This window comes from Delphinapterus leucas, chromosome 12 (assembly GCF_059928025.1).
Source record: "Delphinapterus leucas isolate spDelLeu-1000000601 "Yukka" chromosome 12, BTC_Dleu_Yukka2, whole genome shotgun sequence".
Classification (NCBI taxonomy): Eukaryota; Metazoa; Chordata; class Mammalia; order Artiodactyla; family Monodontidae; genus Delphinapterus; species Delphinapterus leucas.
Window position 1 is genome coordinate 26709877 of NC_143140.1, and position 21947 is coordinate 26731823.

The 21947-nt window shown below is 48.1% G+C and overlaps 1 protein-coding gene and 1 long non-coding RNA gene across 6 annotated transcripts in view; one reads left to right on the forward strand and one right to left on the reverse strand.

Moving 5' to 3' along the window:
• NT5E (5'-nucleotidase ecto) overlaps positions 1-21641 on the forward strand; it is a 45225-nt gene extending 23584 nt beyond the window's left edge. For 2 of the 5 annotated variants that reach the window (XM_022552097.3, XM_089921814.1), the window contains exons 4-9: positions 11147-11344; positions 12254-12408; positions 14057-14162; positions 14956-15105; positions 16434-16634; positions 19639-21641. In XM_022552097.3, the coding sequence (XP_022407805.1) occupies positions 11147-11344; positions 12254-12408; positions 14057-14162; positions 14956-15105; positions 16434-16634; positions 19639-19802 (974 nt within the window). In that variant the 3' untranslated portion in view covers positions 19803-21641. The remainder of the gene's footprint in view (positions 1-11146; positions 11345-12253; positions 12409-14056; positions 14163-14955; positions 15106-16433; positions 16635-19638) is intronic. The other 3 variants (XM_089921812.1, XM_089921813.1, XM_089921811.1) reach the window with 3 other exon arrangements.
• LOC115802033 (uncharacterized) lies at positions 9919-14095 on the reverse strand. The gene is made up of 2 exons (XR_016395147.1): positions 12173-14095; positions 9919-11748 (listed from the first exon to the last, which is right to left on the reverse strand). It is a non-coding gene; the product is annotated as an uncharacterized LOC115802033 (long non-coding RNA).
• Positions 21642-21947: the final 306 nt, after the last annotated feature.

The window sequence follows — 21947 nt, forward strand, 5'->3', positions numbered from 1 at the left end:
TTAACTGGATTTTGGATCATGCAAGCCCATCAGTTTGCTGTGGCCTTGGTGAGTGTAGATGTCCGTCCTTTCCTCCATCTGCACAGTTAAGGAGTTACAAGCGTGACGTCTATGATCCCTTCTATTCAAACACCCTGCTCCCTAGAAAGGCATCCATGCCAAGAGCCTGACTGCTTACTTGCGGGAATTTGGGGAAGTAAAACATTTCTTGGTAGAATACTCTGTAACTTCCTTAGGTTACTGCAGTGATTTTCTTTATATCTACAGCTCCTTTGAGGCCCACACCTCCTGGTTACCCTGTCTCCCCCCCCCCGTTATCACTGTCACCTAAGCCCCTCCCCAGTGTCACCAAGAATTTAGCACCCAACGTCCTGTTTTCCTCTGCACTCCAGCTCCTGCCTGCATCCTGGCTGAGTGTCTATATGGATGGTGGAGCCAATACCCAAGTTCAGAGTCCCTTGATCCTATCAACTCGTGACTGTCGCCTCCTTTTCAGCAACCTCACTTCTGGGACCACAGGCTGAGACCTGGTCATCATCCTGAATTGCGGCATGCCCACAGCCCCACTGCCCACCTCCCTCCTCTCCTTAAGGCTCTCTCACCCTTATTCCTCTGCGAAGCGGCCTGCAGCCTCACGGAAACCTCGGTCTGGTGAACCCTCCTCCCCTCCCAGCCCAGCAGGTGTTACTTCTCCTCCTTAGCCTGGGAGCATCCATTACAGACTCACCCCACGTCTCTGGCTGACACCCAGAAGGTGGGTGCCCAGGATTGTTGAGTGAATGCCGACAGATGTAGCTCCTTTAAAAGTAAGCTCTTGGGCTTCCCTGGTGGCGCAGAGGTTGAGAGTCTGCCTGCCGATGCAGGGGACACGGGTTCCTGCCCCGGTCTGGGAGGATCCCACATGCCGTGGAGCAGCTGGGCCCGTGAGCCGTGGCCACTGAGCCTGTGCGTCCGGAGCCTGTGCTCCGCAACGGGAGAGGCCACAGCAGTGAGAGGCCCACGTACCGCAAAAAAAAAAAAAAAAAAAAAAGTAAGCTCTTTTGGGACTTCCCTGGTGGTCCAGTGGTTAGGGCTTCCTGCTTCCACTGCTGGAGGCATGGGTTTGATCCCTAGTCAGGGAACTGAGATCTCACATGATGCATGGCGTGGCCAAAAAAAAAAAAAATTTATTTTTTAAGTAAGATTTCTTTATTTGAACAGCTTTTTGTATTAAGTACCTCATTTGTATTGCTTCTGGATTTTGGCACACGTTTCTTGAAAATGAAATTCAAGCCTTTTCATTGACTTAGAGAACATAAGTGATTTTAACAACCACCGGATTTTGTTCTCAAAACAAATGGAGTTCACAGTTTAAGTATAAATAAAACCAGGAAACCTTAGCGTTTGTTCTTCACACGGCAGCAGGCGGCCGGGTACTCCAAGTGCAGGGGCGGAGCCATCCCTGCTTTGTTAGAATAAGCGAGCGAGGACAAAAGCCTTGGTTGTGGTTTGCAATCATTGTTCATCTCGCCATTGATTTTCACTCTTGTAGTTGAGATAATCTTGTCTTTTAGAACAAGAAAGTGGTCTTATTATTTACTACATCCACAGGACAGGGAAACACTCTCCAACAAAGAACCGCTTCCTTTGGGCATCCGTAGGATTGCTGATGTGTGGGTTTATTGAGTGAGCCGGGAGAATGAGCCAGAGGACAGAGGTGTGGCCGGTAACTTCAAAGATGATGTCCTTGGTGGCACCGGGACTCACTTGTCCCAGGGGTCACTACTCAGGACCCCTCGGTCAGCTTCCAGCCATAGCCCAGCACCAGCACCAGCTTCCTTCACGGAGCAAAGCCAAAGCCTTCTGGTTAACGATTTTTGCAGCCACATAACACTGATCGGTTTTAGTTACGTCTCATGAAACCGCTTTCCAGGGCGAAGTGGGGTGAGCCAAACCCCAAATGATCTGTAAAACAGGGTCACATCCTTTGGCAGGGTTGAGTTGTCAGGCAAGCTGATGACCGACTACATATTGTGAAATCCAAAGCCTGCTCCTGCCACAGGGCAGATCTCTTCCCGGGGCTGCCATTCGTGTTGCCCTAAGTTTGCCCCTTGATGGTCTTCAAGGACCTCATTTTTCCAGCCTCACTGTGACAAGCAGCACGGGGTCATGGAGAGGGCTTTGGACTCTGACGGCCACAGTCTCCCCCCGGGGTTGGTCACTACTGGCTGTCCGACCTCAGACATGTTACTTAACCACTCTGAGCTTCAGCTTTTTATTTTAAAAAACCGCTACAGTGATACGACTACCTCAGAGAATGTCGTAGGGATTAAATGAGGTGGTATAGGAACAGAACGTAGTGGGTCCAAGAAAAATATGTCAGTTCTCCAATATTCTGCAACATGGGAAAATGTATACAATTTCATTTTAAATGAAAAAGAGGAAGATACATTTTTTTTTTTTTTTTTTTTTGCCGTACGCGGGCCTCTCACCGTTGTGGCCTCTCCTGTTGCGGAGCACAGGCTCTGGACGCGCAGGCTCAGCGGCCATGGCTCACGGGCCCAGCCGCTCTGCGGCACGCGGGACCCTCCCAGACCGGGGCACGAACCCGTGTCCCCTGCATCGGCAGGCGGACTCTGAACCACTGTGCCACCAGGGAAGCCCCAACAATTTTTTTTCTTTTACAACTATACAAACATTTATTACCCAGACTGTAGTCACTTGACAGAACTCCAAACTAATTTATGAGGTCACTCCTCTCTTGAATAAATAAAAAGACTCTTTATCTTACAAAACTCGGGAAACACTGGAGCTCTTCTCACCCCCCCCAAAATCTGATCATTCCTTGGGGAGCCTCTATTTTTCCTGATCCCCTAGGTCCTGATTCTTACTTGTGTCCCCCCTGTTCTTGCCTCTTTCAAACCATTCTTCTTGTCCATGCAGCAGAGACTCAAATATGGAAGAGTGCCCTTTCTTCTTGATCTCCCTGAATTCCATCCACATGAGGTAACTTCCCTCCAAGTCGGCTACGCACAGCAGGGGACCCACCGCTGTGCAGCCTGGGATGACTCTGCCTTCCAAGTCTCTGCCACCCCAGGGCGTGCCTCGCTGGCTGGCTTTCTGGCTTTCTTCCGCAGCCCGCCCTCCTCCCATTCCGGTTCTCCTCTTGTTACTCCTGTCCTCACTCACCCCCTTGATCCAAGGCTACCCCTGAAACTCAAGTTTTCTCCCACTATTTTTATGCAAAAAATTAAGCTCTTTGTGCACACCCCTGCTCCACCATCCCCATCATTGTCAGGGACCCATCCTTCCAGGCAGGTCTGCCTCACCTCCCCCTGGGGAGGAGGAGAGGAACGAGGATGCAAGACCGTCATTAGGGAAGCCTGGCGGACCCTGGTCCTCTCACAGGTGTTTACTAGACAGAAAATGATGTTTTCCCTATAACGGATTCTGCCACCCATTTCCCCCTTTGCTATCCGTGCATACGTATTTTATTTATTATTTGTTTGTTTTTGTTTATTTATTTATGGCTGCGTTGGGTCTTTGTTGCCGTGCGCGGGCTTTCTTTAGTTGCAGCGAGCGGGGGCTACTCTTCGTTGCGGTGCACAGGCTTCTCATTGCGGTGGCTTCTCGTTGCGGAGCACGGGCTCTAGGTGCTCGGGCTTCAGTAGCTGTGGCATGTGGGCTCAGTAGTTGTGGCTCACGGGCTCTAGAGCGCAGGCTCAGTAGTTGTGGCACACGGGCCTAGTTGCTCCGCGGCATGTGGGATCTTCCCAGACCAGGGCTCGAACCCGTGTCCCCTGCATCGGCAGGCAGATTCTTAACTACTGTGCCACTAGGGAAGCCCTACATATATTTTTTTAATTGAAGTATACTTGATTTACAATGTTGTGTTAATTTCTGCTGTACAGCAAAGCGGTTTAGTTATACATGTATACACACTCTTTTTTATATTCTTTTCCATTTTGGTGTATCACAAGATATTGAATATAGTTCCCTGTGCTCTACAGTAGGACCTTGTTGCTTATCCATTCTATATATACTAGTTTGCATCTGCTAACCCCAAACTCCCAATCCTTCCCTCACACACCCTCCCTCCCCCTTGGCCACCACAAGTCTGTTCTCTTCATACATATATATATATATTTTTTAATTCACAGAAATTATATTGGTTATTGCCATGGCGGGGTGGGACTGTAATTAAATTTTTCTTCTCCATTTGCCAAATATGCCATGCTAGTTTTACTTTGATAAAAAAGAAAAATTTTTTAACCTCTCTAAACCCTAGAAACTGAACCATTAATCCTAAAGTTTATGAAAAGAAAATTTTCCACAGACAATTTACTGATCAGTAGGCTTTTATTTGGCAATTCATGGGCGGAGCAGCATCCCATGTGGCAGAGAAAAGGGGGCTCGGAAGAGCTGTAGGAGGCCATAGGGTCTTAGAGACCAAAGGGAGCAGAAACAAGGAAGTTGCCCTGGGCATTGCTGACGGTTAACTTCCCTTCTGTGGAGCGCAGGGAGGTCTTGGAGCCTGTGCGGCATGGGCCTGCGGGGCTGGGAGCGCCGGGCCTGCCTGTTCTGGGGGAGCCACGCAGAAGCGCAGGGAGGTCTTGGAGCCTGTGCGGCATGGGCCTGCGGGGCTGGGAGCGCCGGGCCTGCCTGTTCTGGGGGAGCCACACAGAAGCGCAGTGGAGTTCTGGTTTGCTGACGGGAATCTTAGCATGAGCGGCTCCATCTTGGGCCTGATCTGGTTACTTTCACAACTTGAATTCTTATAAATATGTGTGTTAAATTTTTTAAAAAGGAGAGGCATATACTCAATTTGAGAATCTGAGCTAAATACACAAATGACCAAATGTATCTTCTTACCTTTAAAAGATAAGAAACCGGGAGTGCGGTGCTTTGTCCCAAGCAGCCTGGCTGTGCCTCACTCAGATCTCTTGTCCTCAGTTTATTAATTTCCCCCAAACCTAGAAACTCATACGGTTGTCAGTTTTGACATCTCACGTGTAAGGAAATTTCCAAATCGTCTGTCATGTTGCGGAAGCAGAGCTTCGGGCTTCCCCACCAGAAGTCCTCCAGGTTCTGAGATGAGCCTATTTGAATTGTGCATCGTGTGCTCCACTGCCCGCCACTGTGGCCGAAGCTAATGCTTTGTGGAAATCAGCAGTTCAGACCCTCACTGAATACAAACACCTAGCATTTCCCAGGGTACAGAACCACTCTGGAATGCCCTGTCCAGCTAAATGCTGATTTTCCGTAAAAAAAAATATCAGGTTTATTTACATCAATTCATGGTCCTGTGGACCTCCTTTTTAATTTCAAATGGAACTACAAAGCATGTTAACATGAAAATCAGTCTCTCTCTCTCCAGCCCGTTCCTTTGGACTTTGCATTTTAACAGGCCATAGTGATGGAACCAGGGGATGGCTGCATTGTTATGATTTTGTTTTTAATTTTTATATAAAACCCTGTTCTAAAATGTAAAAAGCGAATGGGAAGTCTGGTGTCTGGAAGGATAGTCACCCTGACTTAGATCCTCCGTGAAGAGAAGAGGGTGATGGACAGCAGAGGAGAGGAGAGTTTTCCCAGTGAAAACTTTCCCCAGTGAGTGGCCTCTCCAGGCCTCACAAAGATGAAGCGAAGCCCTCAGGCCTGGCTCCACAGGACAGTGGAGTCCCACACACTGGGCACTTGTTGGAGCTTGGAGGTGTTTTGTTGAGTGAGTGAATGTGTGTGAACCCATTCCCACCCTGCCGGGGTCTCTTATTTACCCCAGCCAGTCAGGACCAGGTACAGGCAGACAGCCCGGATTGGACTTCATGAGAGTTTGTGCCCACTCTGGGTACCACTTGAAGATACGTCATCACTGTTAGACCTTCCGGTCATCACTGAATGTCCAAGAGCCAGAATGTGGGCAGTATATCGAAGCATGTACAAAACAGAGGGACAGAGTCCCAATATGGAGAATGTCAGTGGCCCCTTGAGTTCCCTGGAGGAGACATGACAGCCTGTGTATCAGGGTCGGGTACAGAGATGGCTGAGGAGACAGTGACTCACCCCTCTGGTTGCGGAACACCTTTTGACAGCAGCTGGCCTGACTACCTGGGGGGAAAAGGGCATCTTGGCCAGCCTACTTCATGGCTTGCAATGCCACAAGACTTCCTGCATGTGAAAGATGCTCATAACTTAAAAAAAAAAAAAAATTAAACTACTTTTGGTGTCAAACACTATCAAATCTCTTGTTTTACAAATACAGGAAATAAATTTAGGTCCCAGGAGTTAAAAGTCTCTCCCAAGGTTGTGAAACAAGATTAAAAGGGAGCTGGCACCAAAACCCATTCTCTCGACAAGCAGGTGTTCGGCTTTATGAGCCCCACCCAGCTCATTAGTTGAGGAAATTGAATGGAGGGGAGTTGGGGGATGGGGCATGACTCCCCTTGACATATGGATTCCTCCACAGGAAGGGCATGTAAATCTTGTCTTATCTCTGGAGAACTGTTGGCTAAACCACTTAAAATCAGTCGTTCAACATTTATTGACCACCTACTATATGCTGGGCCAGCCCCAGAGACACAGCAGCCTCTGCCCGCATGGAACTTACTGGCTTGAAAGGGATCCTGATGCCAATCAGATTTTTTTTTTAAGTATGCAAAGAAATCAATCATATGTAATTACAAAGCATGCTGTGAAGGAAGAAGTCCACAATGCTGGGAGAGCAGGTATAGGAGCGCCTGAGCACGTCTGGGGAATCATTAGAGATGATGGTAACTTGGTAAATAATTATCTCTAACCTTTATTGGGCGTTTACCTGAGTCAGGCTTCATGTGCTGCTTAACTTCTTTAATTCTCGAAACAACCTCTCAGGCAGGTATTGTTATTTTCTCCTTTTACAGATGAATAAACTGAAACAAAAAGATGTAAATAATTTGCCTGTGGGCCTCTGGTTCCAGGTCTTACTCTATATTCATGACTATGGAGGCGGGTGTGGTCTAGGAATGGGAGAAACTAAGATTGCTGAAGTGCAGGGTGAAGGGTCTAGATGAAGCTGGGCCACATCGTGTGGGTCTGATAGGCTATGATGCTCACGTCAAAAATTGTAGTGTTGCTATCCAAGCGAACGTGGGTCTGCTCACCTGCCATGCAGAAAAGCCAGTCCACTGACACCAGGTTGTAGTGAAGGAAAGTACAGCGTTTGTTTGCCAGGTGCCGAGCAAGGAGTCTTGTGCCCAGGAGTCCCACAGGGCCCTGCTCCGTATCAGCTGGGCAGGCGCTTGCCTGGGCCTAAGCTGGGAACGCCCGCATTCCTGAGGGGCTGCTGTTCCGTTCCCTCAGACACCCTCGCTGTTCTAGGGAATGCCCTGTTACCAGCTCTAAATGTCAGCCCCACAGCTCCTGGCTCCTCCAAGGCTTGCTTCCAAGAGGACTGATTTGCCAAAAGGCTGGAATAGAGTTCTGGTAAACAGTTTTCCCCCTGCCAAGAGGACAGGCTGTGTTTCTAAAGACAGATATGTGGCTCTTGTGTGTGGAGAGACGATCTGGGGCGTGAGCCTCTGTGGCTTAATAGAGTGCTGTGGGAACTCTGAAGCCCTGGATTGCTTTCTCTGCCAGTGGTTTTCTGGGGTTGCCAAGTGCACAGGAAGCAGAGAGGGCCCAGCTGTGGGGAACGCAGACTGGAGCCAAACTAAACTGGTTATTGTCTCAGCCACGTGGGAAACGTCCTCCTTGTCTCCGATTAAGTCCATCTGAGATGAAGATGACACATCTTTTGTTCTAACAAACGGCATATCAAGGCCACTCAGCACCGGAGAAAGTCCCCTGTGCTACAGGAGCTGGGGTTGGTGGCTCCTATTTGTAAAGAGCAAGCTGATCTGATGAGGTATCTGACCCCATAGTTCGATTCCGAATTTTTACGTTCTGTTTAAACTCAGATATATTTATGGAAGGCAGAAAAAATAAAGGCTAAAGAAGTCAGGCTTGCCCTTCTCTTGGGTTTCCAGGAATCTGCCAGACCCCTTTCTGAAACAGATGTAGGGCCTGTTCCTCCTGGACGAGGTGTTGTGCGCCACCTTGTGGATATAATGGGAACTGCACGTTGCCAGGCTTCTCTGGGCTCAGAGGATGAGCCACCTTCCCTAACCGTGCCCAGCTGAGAAGGTGAGGGGACTGCCACATCCCCGTCCCCTGAAGTAAAGGCCAGGCTCCAGGTCTGTCCAAGGACCACCACAAAACGGAATGCTACTCTTCAATGCATCAGACCATCTATGGCAGTCACCGCCACCATCTGCCGGCCACCCGTAAGCCTGTGCAAATGGAGATGGGACACGGCCTGCACTGGATCTCAAGTCTGTGCTTTTGTAGAAATAAAATTCCAAGGCTTTCTTCTTTATCCAGAGGAAGCAAGACAATGGGAAATTAAGATTGGCCACAGCTATGAATATTTCCTGCTGGTGAAATGTTGGTATTTGCAGCACTTCTGCTCTGTGGTTACTGAGCTAAAGGGGCTGCTTTTGGCTCAGGAGCAAGGCAGGACTGGGTTTTTCATAAACCCAGGTGTACAGCATAATGTCTTCAGTGAAAAGGGAAGCCCAGACACAGCTTGGGGCACAAAGGTGCAGCCACTGGGCTTGCACCTGCTTTGGTGAGTGCCCTTTGGAAACCGTCTCTTGCAGGCTCTCTGAGAACAGCACGTCGTAGGCTGTGTTGGGCAGTGGAGAGAACATAAGCTCCGGTGTCTCACAGCCCTGCTTTTCAACCCGCCCTCCTTCACATACCAGCTGCGTGACCATGGACGCATGCCTGTGACAACTGGTCTTCTGGTCTACAGTGTGGGGATAATAATAGGAGCTGCCTCGTGGGATTCCTGGAGGATTAAATGAGATCTAGCCCGGGGCTGGCTCCTGGCTGACTCTCATAACGGGTCCAATGAGGAACCAACACAAACTGAAGTTCTCCGGGCTCTCAGTGAACATCTAATAGGAAGCGCTGGTAGTGGGTGTGCAGAGGGAGGTGATAGAAATAGTAGTGGGTCAAAGGTATCTGTTCTATAGTCTCTGACTCAGAACAGCCCAGATGAGATCCCGCTCTCGCCGGAGGTGAGATGGGAAGTACAGGGCACCCATAGGAGGGGTGCAGTTGTAGAACTGAAACGTGCCAGGTGATCAGAGCCCAGGGCTCATGCTCCGAGTGCCGGGCTCCCACCCTCACACGGCGTGTGTCCGGGAGACCGTGCTGGGATGGGACTCAGCCTCTGGCTCCCCTTTGAGATAAGTGGCTCCCAGGCTCTCCCCAGGGCTCCCCTTTGAGACAGAACTCAGCAGAACCCGGCAGGTCTGCGGTCTGGCTGGGGCGGGAGGTCTGTGTGTCAGTCGGCCGCCCCGGTGAATGTGGCTCTTCCTCAAGGCACCCGAGGGGACACAGAACTCAGCAACAAAACCTAAGGATGAAAAAAAAAAAAAACCTAAGGATGGCCTTTTGTCATTTCTATTTTTTATTGAGTATAGTTGATTTACAATGTTGTGTTAATTTCTTGTCATTTCTGCTGATCTTCCACTAAAGAGTCTAAGCTCTGGAGTGTGTGTCTAGGGTTTCTAGAGGTGGCCATTCCCTCATGTGGAAAAGAAATACACATTTATTGAGTATCTATTATGTGCCAGGCAGTCTGCAAGAGAGTTTTGTTTTGTTTTGTTTTAATTTGGCTGTGCCGGGTCTTAGTTGCGGCATACAGGATCTTCAGTTGTGACATGCGAACACTTAGTTGTGGCACGTGGGATCTAGTTCCTTGACCAGGGATCAAACCCGAGCCCTCTGCATTGGGAGCACGGAGTCTTAACTGGACCACCAGGGAAGTCCCAGGAAGAGAGTTTAAATGTTTAATCCTCTCAAGATTCCTGTGAAATAGGAATTGTTATTTTGCCTTTTTTTTTTTACTTCTGCTTTTTTTTTTTTTTTTTTTGCGGCATTTATTCCCAGGTAATAAGTTTTTGTTTCTTCAGTTTTTTTCTGGGGTATCTTTTTGTTCTGTGCAACCTCCTCTTCTGGTTTAGTAACAGTCTGTTCTTTTCCACGAAGGATCATCTCAATGTGGCAGGGAGAGCTTGTGTTGATCCGATCACAAGCTCTATAAATCCTGCATCGCATCTTGGGGGCTTTGTTCACTTGAACATGCTCCATGACCAGAGAATCTGCATCTAAGCCCTTAAGCTCAGCATTACTCTCTGCAGTTTTGAGCGTGTGCAGTAACAATTCAGCACCTTTTGGAGGCCACCGACCCTGCGTCTGGCCCCACTGTTTGGCCTGGGCGCACCTACCAACTCCACCGTTGGAATGATGGAATGGCACACATTGCTTCTGTAAAGTGACATCCTTCAGATACTTGGTGGCTTTTGGCCTGGCAGTTTCACGAGTGTCCTTAAAGTGAACACGAAGATTTGAACCGGTTGATTTGCATGATTGTATGGGGTTTTCTGGGCCCAGTGAAGAGCGGACACTTTCTAGAGGTCACCGTGAGACACTGGACCTCAGGAGTCGGCACTGTCCACAGCCTGCCTGTGCACCCGCCGTCCCCCCGCCCCACCCTCGCCCGGAGCACCCCTCTGCACGTCACAGAGGCCCGACAGCACCAGAGCACCAAACCGGGGACTCTGACACGTTCCCCCCACACAGAAGGACTCCGCCACCAGGGAGGACTCAGTAGACACAAGAGTCTGCTGCCCGAGGGCTTTGAAATTGGCACTGCTAAGCCCAGGATGGCAGCAATAACCCGTTATTATGCCCATTTTACAGATGGGGAAACTGAAGCACGGTGAGGTGAAGTGGTTTGGCTGCTTCACCCGGCTGGTGAGATTGGAGCCAGGGTCAGGATGGAGGTGGGACTGTCTTAGCAGTGTCGCATCTTTGTATGCCACGTAGCACCGGGCACGGTGCCCAGGACTTAGCAAGAGCTTAGCAACCGCTGCTGGGTTGAGAATGGAAGGATTCACGTGCCAAAAGGGCATTCGGAAACGGGCAGATGCCCGAGCTGGGCTCTGAAAGACCAGCTGTGTAGAGCAGCAGCTGGCAAATCGTCAGTTCAGAATTCGCAGTCACCTGGCCGGCAGCCTGCAGGCTCCCGGCCGTCCATGAACAAGGGCCCACTTGATTAACTTTGGATCTTTCATTGCAGGCACTCCACCTTCCAAAGAGGTGCCGGCGGGGCAGTACCCATTCATAGTCACGTCCGATGACGGACGGCAGGTTCCCGTGGTCCAGGCCTATGCTTTTGGCAAATACCTAGGCTATCTGAAGGTCGAGTTTGATGAAAAAGGAAACGTCGTCACTTCACATGGAAATCCCATCCTTCTCAACAGCAGCATTCTGGAAGGTACGTGAAATTCAGGGCAGTGATCCACCAATTGGTGGCTGGATTTTTTTTTTCTTTTTTTTTTCCTTTTTATTTTTTGGTTAATGTTTCAGGACAATGTTTTTGAAGACCCGAGCTTCTTTCTCCCTTGAGTTTACTCTACCCTCTTCGTGGATAAGGAGATTTAAAACACACACGAATTGCAAAAGCCCCATGTGCTCCTCCAAGCCCTCTCAGCATCAGACACTGTGTCGCTGCCTCTCGTGTCTCTTCCAGCTTCATCCTGGCGCAGGAGAGCCACTCTCGGCCCATGTCCAGAGGAGAGCTGATTGTTGGGGCAAAGGGAGCAGTGTACCTGGGCAAGCGGCCCAGTCTCCATGGGCTTCAGGTCCTCAAATGCGTGTGTGTCTTTCTTACTTTTTGATCTGGGAATCAAAACGAAAAGACATTTCATGTCATGCATTTCATACAGTGTACATGAACATCCTCCTGTGCTTCTCTCTCGCCTGCCCCTTCCTGCTTACCGTGATCAGACAGGGAAGGACGGGTGACCAGGGGCCCTGGAGAGCCAGAGCTCCTGACGGCCAGAGGGAGGGGCCGGGACCCTGTAGCCGGACGTCTCAACCCTTTATACCTGCCCTTGGGCCTCTCATTGTCTCCCCACCACTAATGCCCTCCCCGTTGAGCCAGCAGACACTCAATCAGATGTGACGAGTTGATGCTGATTTACTTGGCACGTCTTTAAGATCCAAGCTGGGTCTTACTCCCAGGAAACGGAATAGAGGTTCCTAAGGAAATTTCCCAGTCAAAATCAAAATGTACACAAATACGGTAAAGAACTGTACTCACGCCAGGTGAGCTGAATGACATTTGAGCCTTTCTCCAACATTTAGGCTTTAACTGCAGGCTGATTTGTTTGTTTTCTTCTAGATCCAAGCATAAAAGCAGACATTAACAAATGGAGGATAAAATTAGATAATTACTCGACCCAGGAACTGGGGAAAACAATTGTCTATCTGGATGGCACCACTCAGTCATGCCGCTTTCGAGAATGCAACATGGGCAACCTGATTTGTGATGCTGTGGTGAGTGGTCCACAGGAGAGCAGGGCCCGTGCCTAGGGAGGGAGGATGCAAGGACGGACAACCTGACAGTTACAGAATTGAGGACTTTTAGAAATTAGTCCCCAGACAAAAGCTTGGCGTGTAATCACACTGAGTACCTTGGGAAGGTGTCCGAACCAGACCAGTGGGCCATACCTTTATTGCTTTACAAGAACGGCAGCCTTGGACTTCCCTGGCGGTCCAGTGGTTAAGATTCCATGCTTCCGCTGCAGGGGGTGCAGGTTCGATCCCTGTTCAGGTGAGTTCTGCATGCTGCGCAGTGCCGCCAAAAACAAAAGGACAGAAGCCTTTATTTCAAGGTGCTCATCTTAGGTGTCTGAATATTGGACGTTGCTTTCCTTTGGTAAGATGACCTGAATCCACAAACTCTGCTCCTCCCAAGAAGTAGACATAGAATTAAATACATCTGCCTGGGCCTAACTTAGGCCAGAGTGTGTTTCACTGATCTGTCCTCTTGACCCCAGAGAACTCGGCCTTGTGTGAACCACCTTCACAAGCAAGGCAGTTATCACAAGAATAATAAGTCCCATGTTGGAGCGAGTTCCCGCACCAAAAACACCCCTCTGTCCACCTATCTGCGGGCAGCCCCCCCGGGAGGGCCGTGCCCAGCCGAGGTCTCCAGCTGAGACTCACCATGCCCAGGGGCACCCAAGAGGCCGTTCCTTTGTCTGGGCTCAGCTCGGTGCCGGGTGCCCGGTACCTAGGATGCAGCCACACTCAATAAATGTCTGCCAAGTAAATGACGACACTCACGCTTTCCAAGGTGGGACAAGTGCTGGAGGCTCAGCATCGCACGGTCAGTGCGAGACAAGCAGCTAACGAGAAGCCAGAGTTGTGAATGTGCAGAGGCAGGTCTGGAAGGAAACACCCCAGGCTCTAGCAGGGCTTACCTAACAAAGAGAGAATGAGCCCCTTCTCCTGCTAAGCATCAGGAACACTGCAGCTGTGCTGCCCTCATAGCCGCCCTGTGGCCCTGTGTCTCCCTCACCTCTTCCACCATCATATTTTTTCAAATGAGAATGTAATTCGTTTTATTTCTTGTAACTAAACATATGTTTTGTAAAAGAAAAGGAAGAATGAAACTGACTCTCCCCCGTTTCAGGGGCTCCCCCATCTCTCTCTTGTATCCAAAATTGCCAACTTGGGAACTGGCTGGGGACCTAGACATGGATGCCAGGGTCCTTTGTGGCCTGAGGTCTGGAGTTGAAAGGCTCTGGGCTCCGCCCTCAGGAGCAAATGTGGGTCCTGCCCTGGAGGAGCCCTGGGGGGAGCAGCCCCGTGGGTCAGTCTGCACAGAAGCCCCTTCCTCCTACTTCAAGTGCTGGCTTTGCTAAGGGCCCCTGGCCTGGCGGGTTGCAGGGGTCTTAGGAGAGGGGCTCAGAGCTACTGGCTACTCAAGAGTCTGACCTGGGACTGGTCACAGTATCTGAGGTTTGCTTCTCAGAGCATAAGACTAGTTCTGATGAATTACACTTGAGAAAGCTCTGGGCACACACAGGAGCAGGAGAACAGCAGCTTTATTTGCCCGGTGCAGCTAACCAAGTTCTGGGCACTGACCCTAAGGAGGAGGACCCAGAATAACGAGTGTAAATTCATGCTACTGTTGCAGATTAACAACAACCTGAGACACCCGGATGAGATGTCCTGGAACCACGTGTCCATGTGCATTTTAAACGGAGGCAGCATCCGGTCACCCATTGACGAGCGGAACAACGGTATGCTCCCAGCTCCCGGCCCCCGGCCTCAGCTCAGCGTGCTGTCTGTCTGACCAGTCCCCCAAGACCCCCCCCACCGTGCCAGGCCCTTCGGCCACTCGAGTCAGTGCCCCACCTGAAGGGCGCACACAGGCTTGTGTGTTCTTGGATGCATTTGCTCACAGAGGGAGCAGCCAGCCTTACTGGCACCAAGGTTTAGCTCAACTTCTGATTCACACGGCAAAACGCATATGGTGGCTGACGTATGCAAAATAGTGATGGCCTCCACCTGGATATCTGGAAAGAGGACAAAATTGCCCATCTTGGGACGTCCCTGGCGGTCCAGTGGTTAGGACTCTGCGCTTCCCCTGCAGGGGGCACGGGTTCCATCCCTGGTCGAGGAACTAAGAGCCCACATGCCATGCGGCATGGCCAAAAAAAAAAAAAAATTGCCCATCTTAGGTGCTGGGAAAAAAGAGCTGGATAAGTTCCTCTAGTGCATTTACAGGTATCCAGGATTATAGCATATGGTAAAACAAACCAACCAGACAGATATTCAAGACACTGTTGTAGTCTTCCCTTATAATGCTGTCAAAAAGTGTCAGCCTCAGTGGTGGAGGGCACGGCCAGAGGCCTCTTGATTCCATCCTCCCCCTAAGTGTCAGGAACACTTAGACGCAGCTGTGCTGTCCTCAGAGCCTCCCTGTGCCCCGTGTCTCCTTCACCTGCTCCGCCAGTCCTAAAGGACACCGGCCATGGGGTGTGCTAGTTCTCCAGCTGTTTTCCTCCTCACCTCATCTGTGACTACCCTCAGGCACAATTACCTGGGAGAACCTGGCTGCTGTGTTGCCCTTTGGAGGCACCTTTGACCTGGTCCAATTAAAAGGCTCCACCCTGAAGAAGGCCTTCGAGCACAGCGTGTACCGCTACGGCCAGTCCACAGGGGAGTTCCTGCAGGTGGGCGGTAAGTCACCTTGCAAGGTGGGGTGGGCTTTCCTGCTGGCTGGCTTAGCTCCCCCCTTACCAGAACCTCTTGGTCAGGCCTGTTTGGGTTTTCACACACCCAACACCAACGCATAGTCTTTCAATGGCCAGACCACTGGAGTAGGTTGGGGTCAAAGCCCCAAGGCCCCGAAAATGAGCACCATTTGCCAAGTCTGATTTGGACATCAGATGGTCTCGGCAGGAGCTGGCCCCCCAAACTCTAAGCAGGTCAGCTGCCTTGAGGTCTAGTTTCTATTAAAATCTTAGTTGCTTCAACATTCAATATTCTTCGTAAAAAAACAGAAAAGGGTTTTTTTTTGTTTGTTTTTTTCTGTGAGTGCCTGGAACCATACAGAAGTTCAAAGGAATGCAGTGTCCAATAAGTATTAACAAGGATGATTTCTGGGCGGGGCAGTCTGGACAAGACATAGGAACTTGGCTCTGGTTCCAGCGGGACCTGGGGCAAGCCCTCAGCCTCTAGGAGCACGGTGAGAAAATGGGCCTGCTTATCTCATGGATTGCAGTGAAAACGGAAGGAAAACAAATGCTTCCCAAATTGTCATGGACTTCTGAAACGCTTTCGTCAATAATTAAGTCCACAGTCCAATGAATTCAACTTTAAATTAATATGAATGATCTTGTTTGACTCTGACTCCACATTCTGGCCTGAGTTTCCGGCCTGTAGATAGCGGGCTGCACCTGAGGGCTGTGATTGCTTTGTGAAGTCTTCCCTCTGCAGGGCACTCCGCTGCTGGGATCGAGGGGCTGCAGAGTGTGGTGGGGTCCAGGCTGCTGCCTGTGGGGTAGCCCAGATATTCTGCGTTTTCCAGGACAGAGTGGAGGGAACACCGGGGCTCTGGTGCCCCAGCACAGTGCTGGGTAGTCGTATGTTTTGTGAAAGTCACCCAAGCCCAAATTATTAACGTCTCTTAGTCATCAAGATGGTGCAAGGTTCTGTGCCTGTCATCTGTTCCTCATTTTCCAGAGCCACTGAACCAAGTTGCTGGACCAATTAACTCAGGATTTTAAAAAGGTCTGTTTTCTCCCTGCAGAGTCACCTCTCGCCCACTCTGGGCCAGAGCCAGTTTTCCTCCTGGGGGTTCTCAGACCTCCCAGAAGGACTCAAGGACAAACCTAACCAGATAGGGTAGCTGCAATGTCACCTCAGCTCTCTTGCTGAAATTTCACTCAAGCTCAAACTAAATGAAAACTAAGCCCAGTGCCCCAATTCCAGATTTGGCCCTTCCTTAGAAAACAGAAATTTCCCTTTGGATCCAGTGAAAACATACAGGCTCATTTCTTTTCTAGGAATTCACGTGGTGTACGATCTTTCCCGAAACCCCGGGGAAAGAGTGGTCAAATTAGAGGTCCTTTGCACCCAGTGTCGCGTGCCCAGTTACGAGCCCCTCAGAATGGATGAGGTGTACAAGGTGATCCTCCCGAACTTCCTTGCCAAGGGTGGGGATGGATTCCGGATGATAAAAGACGAAGTGTTAAAACATGACTCTGGTAAGCACAAGTGTCTCCACCCCTCCCTAGCCCAGAGGTACCCGAGAACAGAACTGGTCCCAAGAGGGGAGCTACGCATAATGCTCGGAGGGCAAAGCCAGAAATCCAGATGCGTCCCCACATTGCCGACCACTTCCTGCTTTGTTTGTTGGGAAACAGCAGCACGGCCTGGGGGAATATTGCCCTGCCTCTCCCCAGCACACGTACCCATCCACCCAAGCCCAGAGAAAAACATTTTTACATAAAATGTGTTTTAAAACTCTTTTAAGTACATATAACCAGCTATTTAAATTGTGAAATATCAATCAGTGTGGCACTTATAGAAAGACCAGACTTCTAGAACTTTAGGCTGGGTGTGGGAAACTATATTAAATCATCTAAACTTTCTTGAAGAAGCTTTTAGTGTAAACAGGTCAGGTAGGCATGGATGGGATATGTCCCCTGCCCCATTCTGCACAGTGCATTGGAGCAAATTATAGGAACCACCACACTTGACCCCAGGTGATATTTCCAGCAGCAGTGAGGGTCATTATACCCCCTCCTCATTTTTTAAAATCCAACTGAGAACCACCTCCTATGCATAGAGTCCACTGCCAGTACACTACCCCTTCCTGTTCTCCAGGGCAGAAACTAGTGTGTTTACAAGACACGTGCACAGCTTCCCTGCATCTGTCTCCAGCAAGGAGCTCAGCCAGGTTCCTCTTCAGCCTTATCATAGGGGACTGCCATTTTCGCTGTGTATCCCAAGGAGGGTGAAGGACAGATCCAGAGCAAAGGAGACAGCCCTTCCTGGGAGGAAAGGCGCCAGGCACTTCCACCCATCCCATGATAGGAAATGGAAAGGCAGGCTTAAAAGGTGTCCTCCCGAGCCCTGCATGAAACAAAGAAGTTGATGACTGTGCATCACCCAAGGCCAGACTGATAGTGCTGGAGAGAAGGACCTTACATAGAAGAAGGCTGAGGAAGCCTTGGCCCTAAGGCTTCTCAACCCTGGCTCTTCATTAGAATCACTTGGGGAGCATTTTAAATTAAATACCAATGCACTGGTCCCAACTTTTAAGAGATTCTGATTTACCTGGGTGGGGTAAAAGTCTCTTCCAGTGATTCTAATGTATACCCAGGGGTGAGAACCACTGCAGAGAGAAGAGTTCTTTTTTAAGTATTATATTGATAGTAATATATTGTTTTTATTGAGGTATAATTGACATGTAACATTATATTAGTTTCAGGTGTACAACATAATGATTCAACATTTGTATATATTGCGAAATGCTCACCACAATAACTCTAGTTAACATCTGTCACCTCACATAATCACAAAAAAATTTTTTTTCTTGTAATAAGGATATTTAAGATCTACCCTCGTAGCATCTTTCAAATATGCAATACAGTATTAGTAACTATATTCACTATGCTGTACATTACATCCCCAGGGCTTATTTTTTTTTATAACTGGAAGTCTATAATAACTTTTGACCCCTTTCACCCATTGTGCATCCTCACCCACCCCTGACTCCCCCCGCCTCTGGCAACCACCAGTCCGTTCTCTGTATCTGAGCTTGCTTTTATTGTTGAATTCCACATAAGTGAGATCATGTGGTATTCCTTTCTCTGAATTATTTCACTTAGCATAATGTCCCCAAGGTCCATCCCTGTTGTTGCAAATGGCAAGAGGCCATTTTTTTATGGCTGAAGAGTATTCCATTGTGTGTGTGTGTGTGTGTGTGTGTGTATATATATATATATATATATATATATATATATATCACATCTTCTTTATCCATTCTTCCACTGATGGACACTCATTTCCTTATCTTGGCTATTGTAAATAATGCTGCAATGAACATGGCGGGGGGGTATATATCTTTTCAAATTACTATTTTCATTATATTTAGATAAATACCCAGGAGGGGAATTTCTGGATCATATGGTAGTTCTATTTTTAATGTCTTGAGGAGCCTCCTACTATTTTCTGTAGTGGCTGCACAAATTTACATTTCTGCACACGATGCACTAGAGTTCCTTTTCCCCACATCCTCACCAACACTTATTTCTTGTCATTTTGATAACAGTCATTGTAACAGGCGTGACGTGATATCTCACTGTGGTTTTATTTGCATTTCCCTGATGATTAGTGATGTTGAGCATCTTTCCATGTGCTTGTTGGTCACCTGTATTTGAGTTGTATACATTCTTTATATACTGTGGATATTAACCGCCCTATCAGATATATGATTTGTAGTGTGGCATTTTTTTTTTTTTGCGGTATGCAGGCCTCTCACTGCTGTGGCCTCTCCCGTTGCAGAGCACAGGCTCCGGACACACAGGCTCAGTGGCCATGGCTCACGGGCCCAGCCGCTCCCCAGCATGTGGGATCCTCCCAAACCGGGGCACGAACCCGTGTCCCCTGCATCAGCAGGCGGACTCTCAACCACTGCACCACCAGGGAAGCCCTGTAGTGTGGCATTTTTTAAATAAAAAGGTCTGTCAGGTCCCTAGGGGTTTGTTGTAGTTACAGGCGATTAGTATTTGTCGGTTCTCCTCTCTTTTGCAAGTGAAGACTCCATTGCCTCAGCATCAGTTACGTGAAAATGATTCCTGAGCAGGCAAGCCAAAAAAAACAAGCCAATTTTATGTCTCAGCTAACTGATATTGACCCAGTTCCCTAATGCCCTCAGTCCGGAGTGGTTCAGAGGCATTGATGACAAGAGCCTCTATATTGAGTCATCTCAGAGCTTAGACAATTTATTCCCCCCAATTATCCAATATTGGACAATGGGCACATTTCGCATCTGGAACATGAAAAAGCAATCAGATTCTTTGCACTTGTGATCGCCATTGTTCTTGTCTTCTGTGACACTTTATCCCTGCTTATGAAAGGAATATATCTTCCCTCTTATATCTAATTACAAAGGACTTTCGAGAGGTACATTGGCTTTCCCCTTCTTACTGTTAATTGATAATTATTTTTTCTGTAGTTAAAATAATGTATGTATTTTTCTAGGTGACCAAGATATCAACGTGGTTTCCGCATACATCTCAAAAATGAGAGTAATTTATCCAGCAGTTGAAGGTCGGATCCAGTTTTCTGCAGGAAGTCATTGCCATGGAAGTTTTTCTCTAATACTTCTTTCAGTTTTGGCAGTGATCATAGTTTTATACCAGTAGCCAAAAATTCTCCTTGCCATTAATGGAACTGTATTTTTTTCTCAAGTGAGATTCAAGTCTACCTTTTAGGAACTGGCTTTGTGATGGTGTGGACCATCCTTGCAGTCTCCTAGAAGCTGAGCTTAGAGGGTTGTAAATGAAGACACTGACATCATCACTCAGGATCAGCAACTTAACGAACACACAAGAAAAGAAATGAAAAGGGGCCCCATGAGGAGAAGGCCAACCATCTTTAGTTTACATATGCAAATTTTAATAAAACTTTATAAACAATTTTAAAACATACACATCATTTTTCTCCTTTATATCCATTCTAATCCACCGAACAACTTATGTTTACATAGAACTTTATCATTTACAACGGAGTTTTAAGCACACTATCTTATTTGATGCCCATAACTTTCGCTGGTAGGCAAGACAGGTATTGTTTTTCCCATTTGACAGATGAGGGAACTAAAGCTCAGAAAGAATTGACATGTTTAAGGCCATATAGCTAAAAGTGACAGATCCCAGACCTGCACCTGGGCCTTCTGACCTCAGTCCCGCACTCCTTCAATTATATCCAGTTAACTGTTCAGGAAGATACTTAATGGTCTCCTCTCTTTTTTACTATCCGTAGCCCCAGACTCATGTAGAACAAGTCTGCTTTATTTCTGGTCTCTTTTTTCCTTTTCAGCGCGTGTTGTTATAGGGAGTTTAACGGACTAAACACAGGGTGGCGTTCTCTCCTGCACCACCGTGTGCCTTTGAGGAGCTGGGACAAGAGGTGCAGCAGATAATGGGAAAGGCCAGGAGCTGCAGAACGCAGTCAAGGGGCAGGGAGAAAGGGAAGGAAAGACCAGGATGCCCAGGACCAACTTAACATTATAGGAGAGTCAGAGCTAAAGGCCATTTACACTTGTTAAATACGTATTTGCTAAGGAGTAGCAGCAGAGTGCCTGACACATGGCGTTAGCTACTAATAATTTTATGAGATTCTATCAGTTCTTCCTCTGCTTCTTTCTTCCTTCTTCCTAATGGGAAGGTGTCATGAGACGAGAACCTTCTTAGAGAAGGTGTAGCTCTAAACCTGCACCTGTCTCTCCCCAGCAAGATGCCAGCACTGATTCTAGTCTCACACACACACACTCCGCCCCCTCCCCCAGTTATGGGAAATCCAGAGCGGAGCCAAGGTTGATTTTTTTTAAGTGGTATACCTAAATCTAAAGTCAGCTCTGCCTCCAAATCTGAACGGTCACTCTCAGTCATTCTCAGGCACAGTTATGAGAACTCCTGCCTGAGAGAGTGCCCCTCTAAGCGGGTGCTCAGGAAATACCCAGACCGACGAGATGAATGATTTATGCACAAGGAACAAATACTTGCTTAAGGGGGTGGGGGGACCACGTGAGCCTGCTCGTTACCGTAGAAATGATTCAGTAAGAAGTGGGAGCCCTCACCCTACACAGAGTCAGTGAACAGCAGCTAAAGGATGGAAGAGTGAGAATGTTTCTTGATGTTTACAATTATTAGGTATTCTTGATACAAAACATACTTTTAAATTTCACAACCTCTCTGTAAATGTTGCAGTAAAATAATGCCCTAGGTTCTATGTGTATACAGACTGGCCCTAAATAACCAAATGTCCATAGACTGTAAGAGGAAAATGTCAATAAGATTGCATTTGGGGTATATTTTCTTATGCTTGGCCTGTAAAATAGGGTAAATCCTATTGGAGTACAAATTTTTAAAAAACATTTTGTAAGTTTTCTAAATATATGTACATGTATTATTCAGTGGTTTAAGAAATGACCTGAAAACACTTTGCAATTGTAGGTTCCAAACAATAAAATTGAAGATATACTCCTTGTCTCTGGTAGTTACTTCTCTCAAGCAAACACCTATAACCCAAGACAATATGACTGATGGAAAACTCTTTGCCAGTTCATCACTGGTATCGCTTCCCTTGATTATCAGCCCCCTGCCATCTACTAACCCTCCCTATCCCCCTTCTTACCCCCAAAACAAGAAAAATACATGCAGTTTTTAGGTAGGAAAGAACAGTAAATAAAGGATATTTTAAGTAAGACTACTAAATTTTACGGTTTTTATGTACAGAATTTAAGACCAATAGTGGTTTCCTAAAAATAAAAATGTTCAAGTCATACA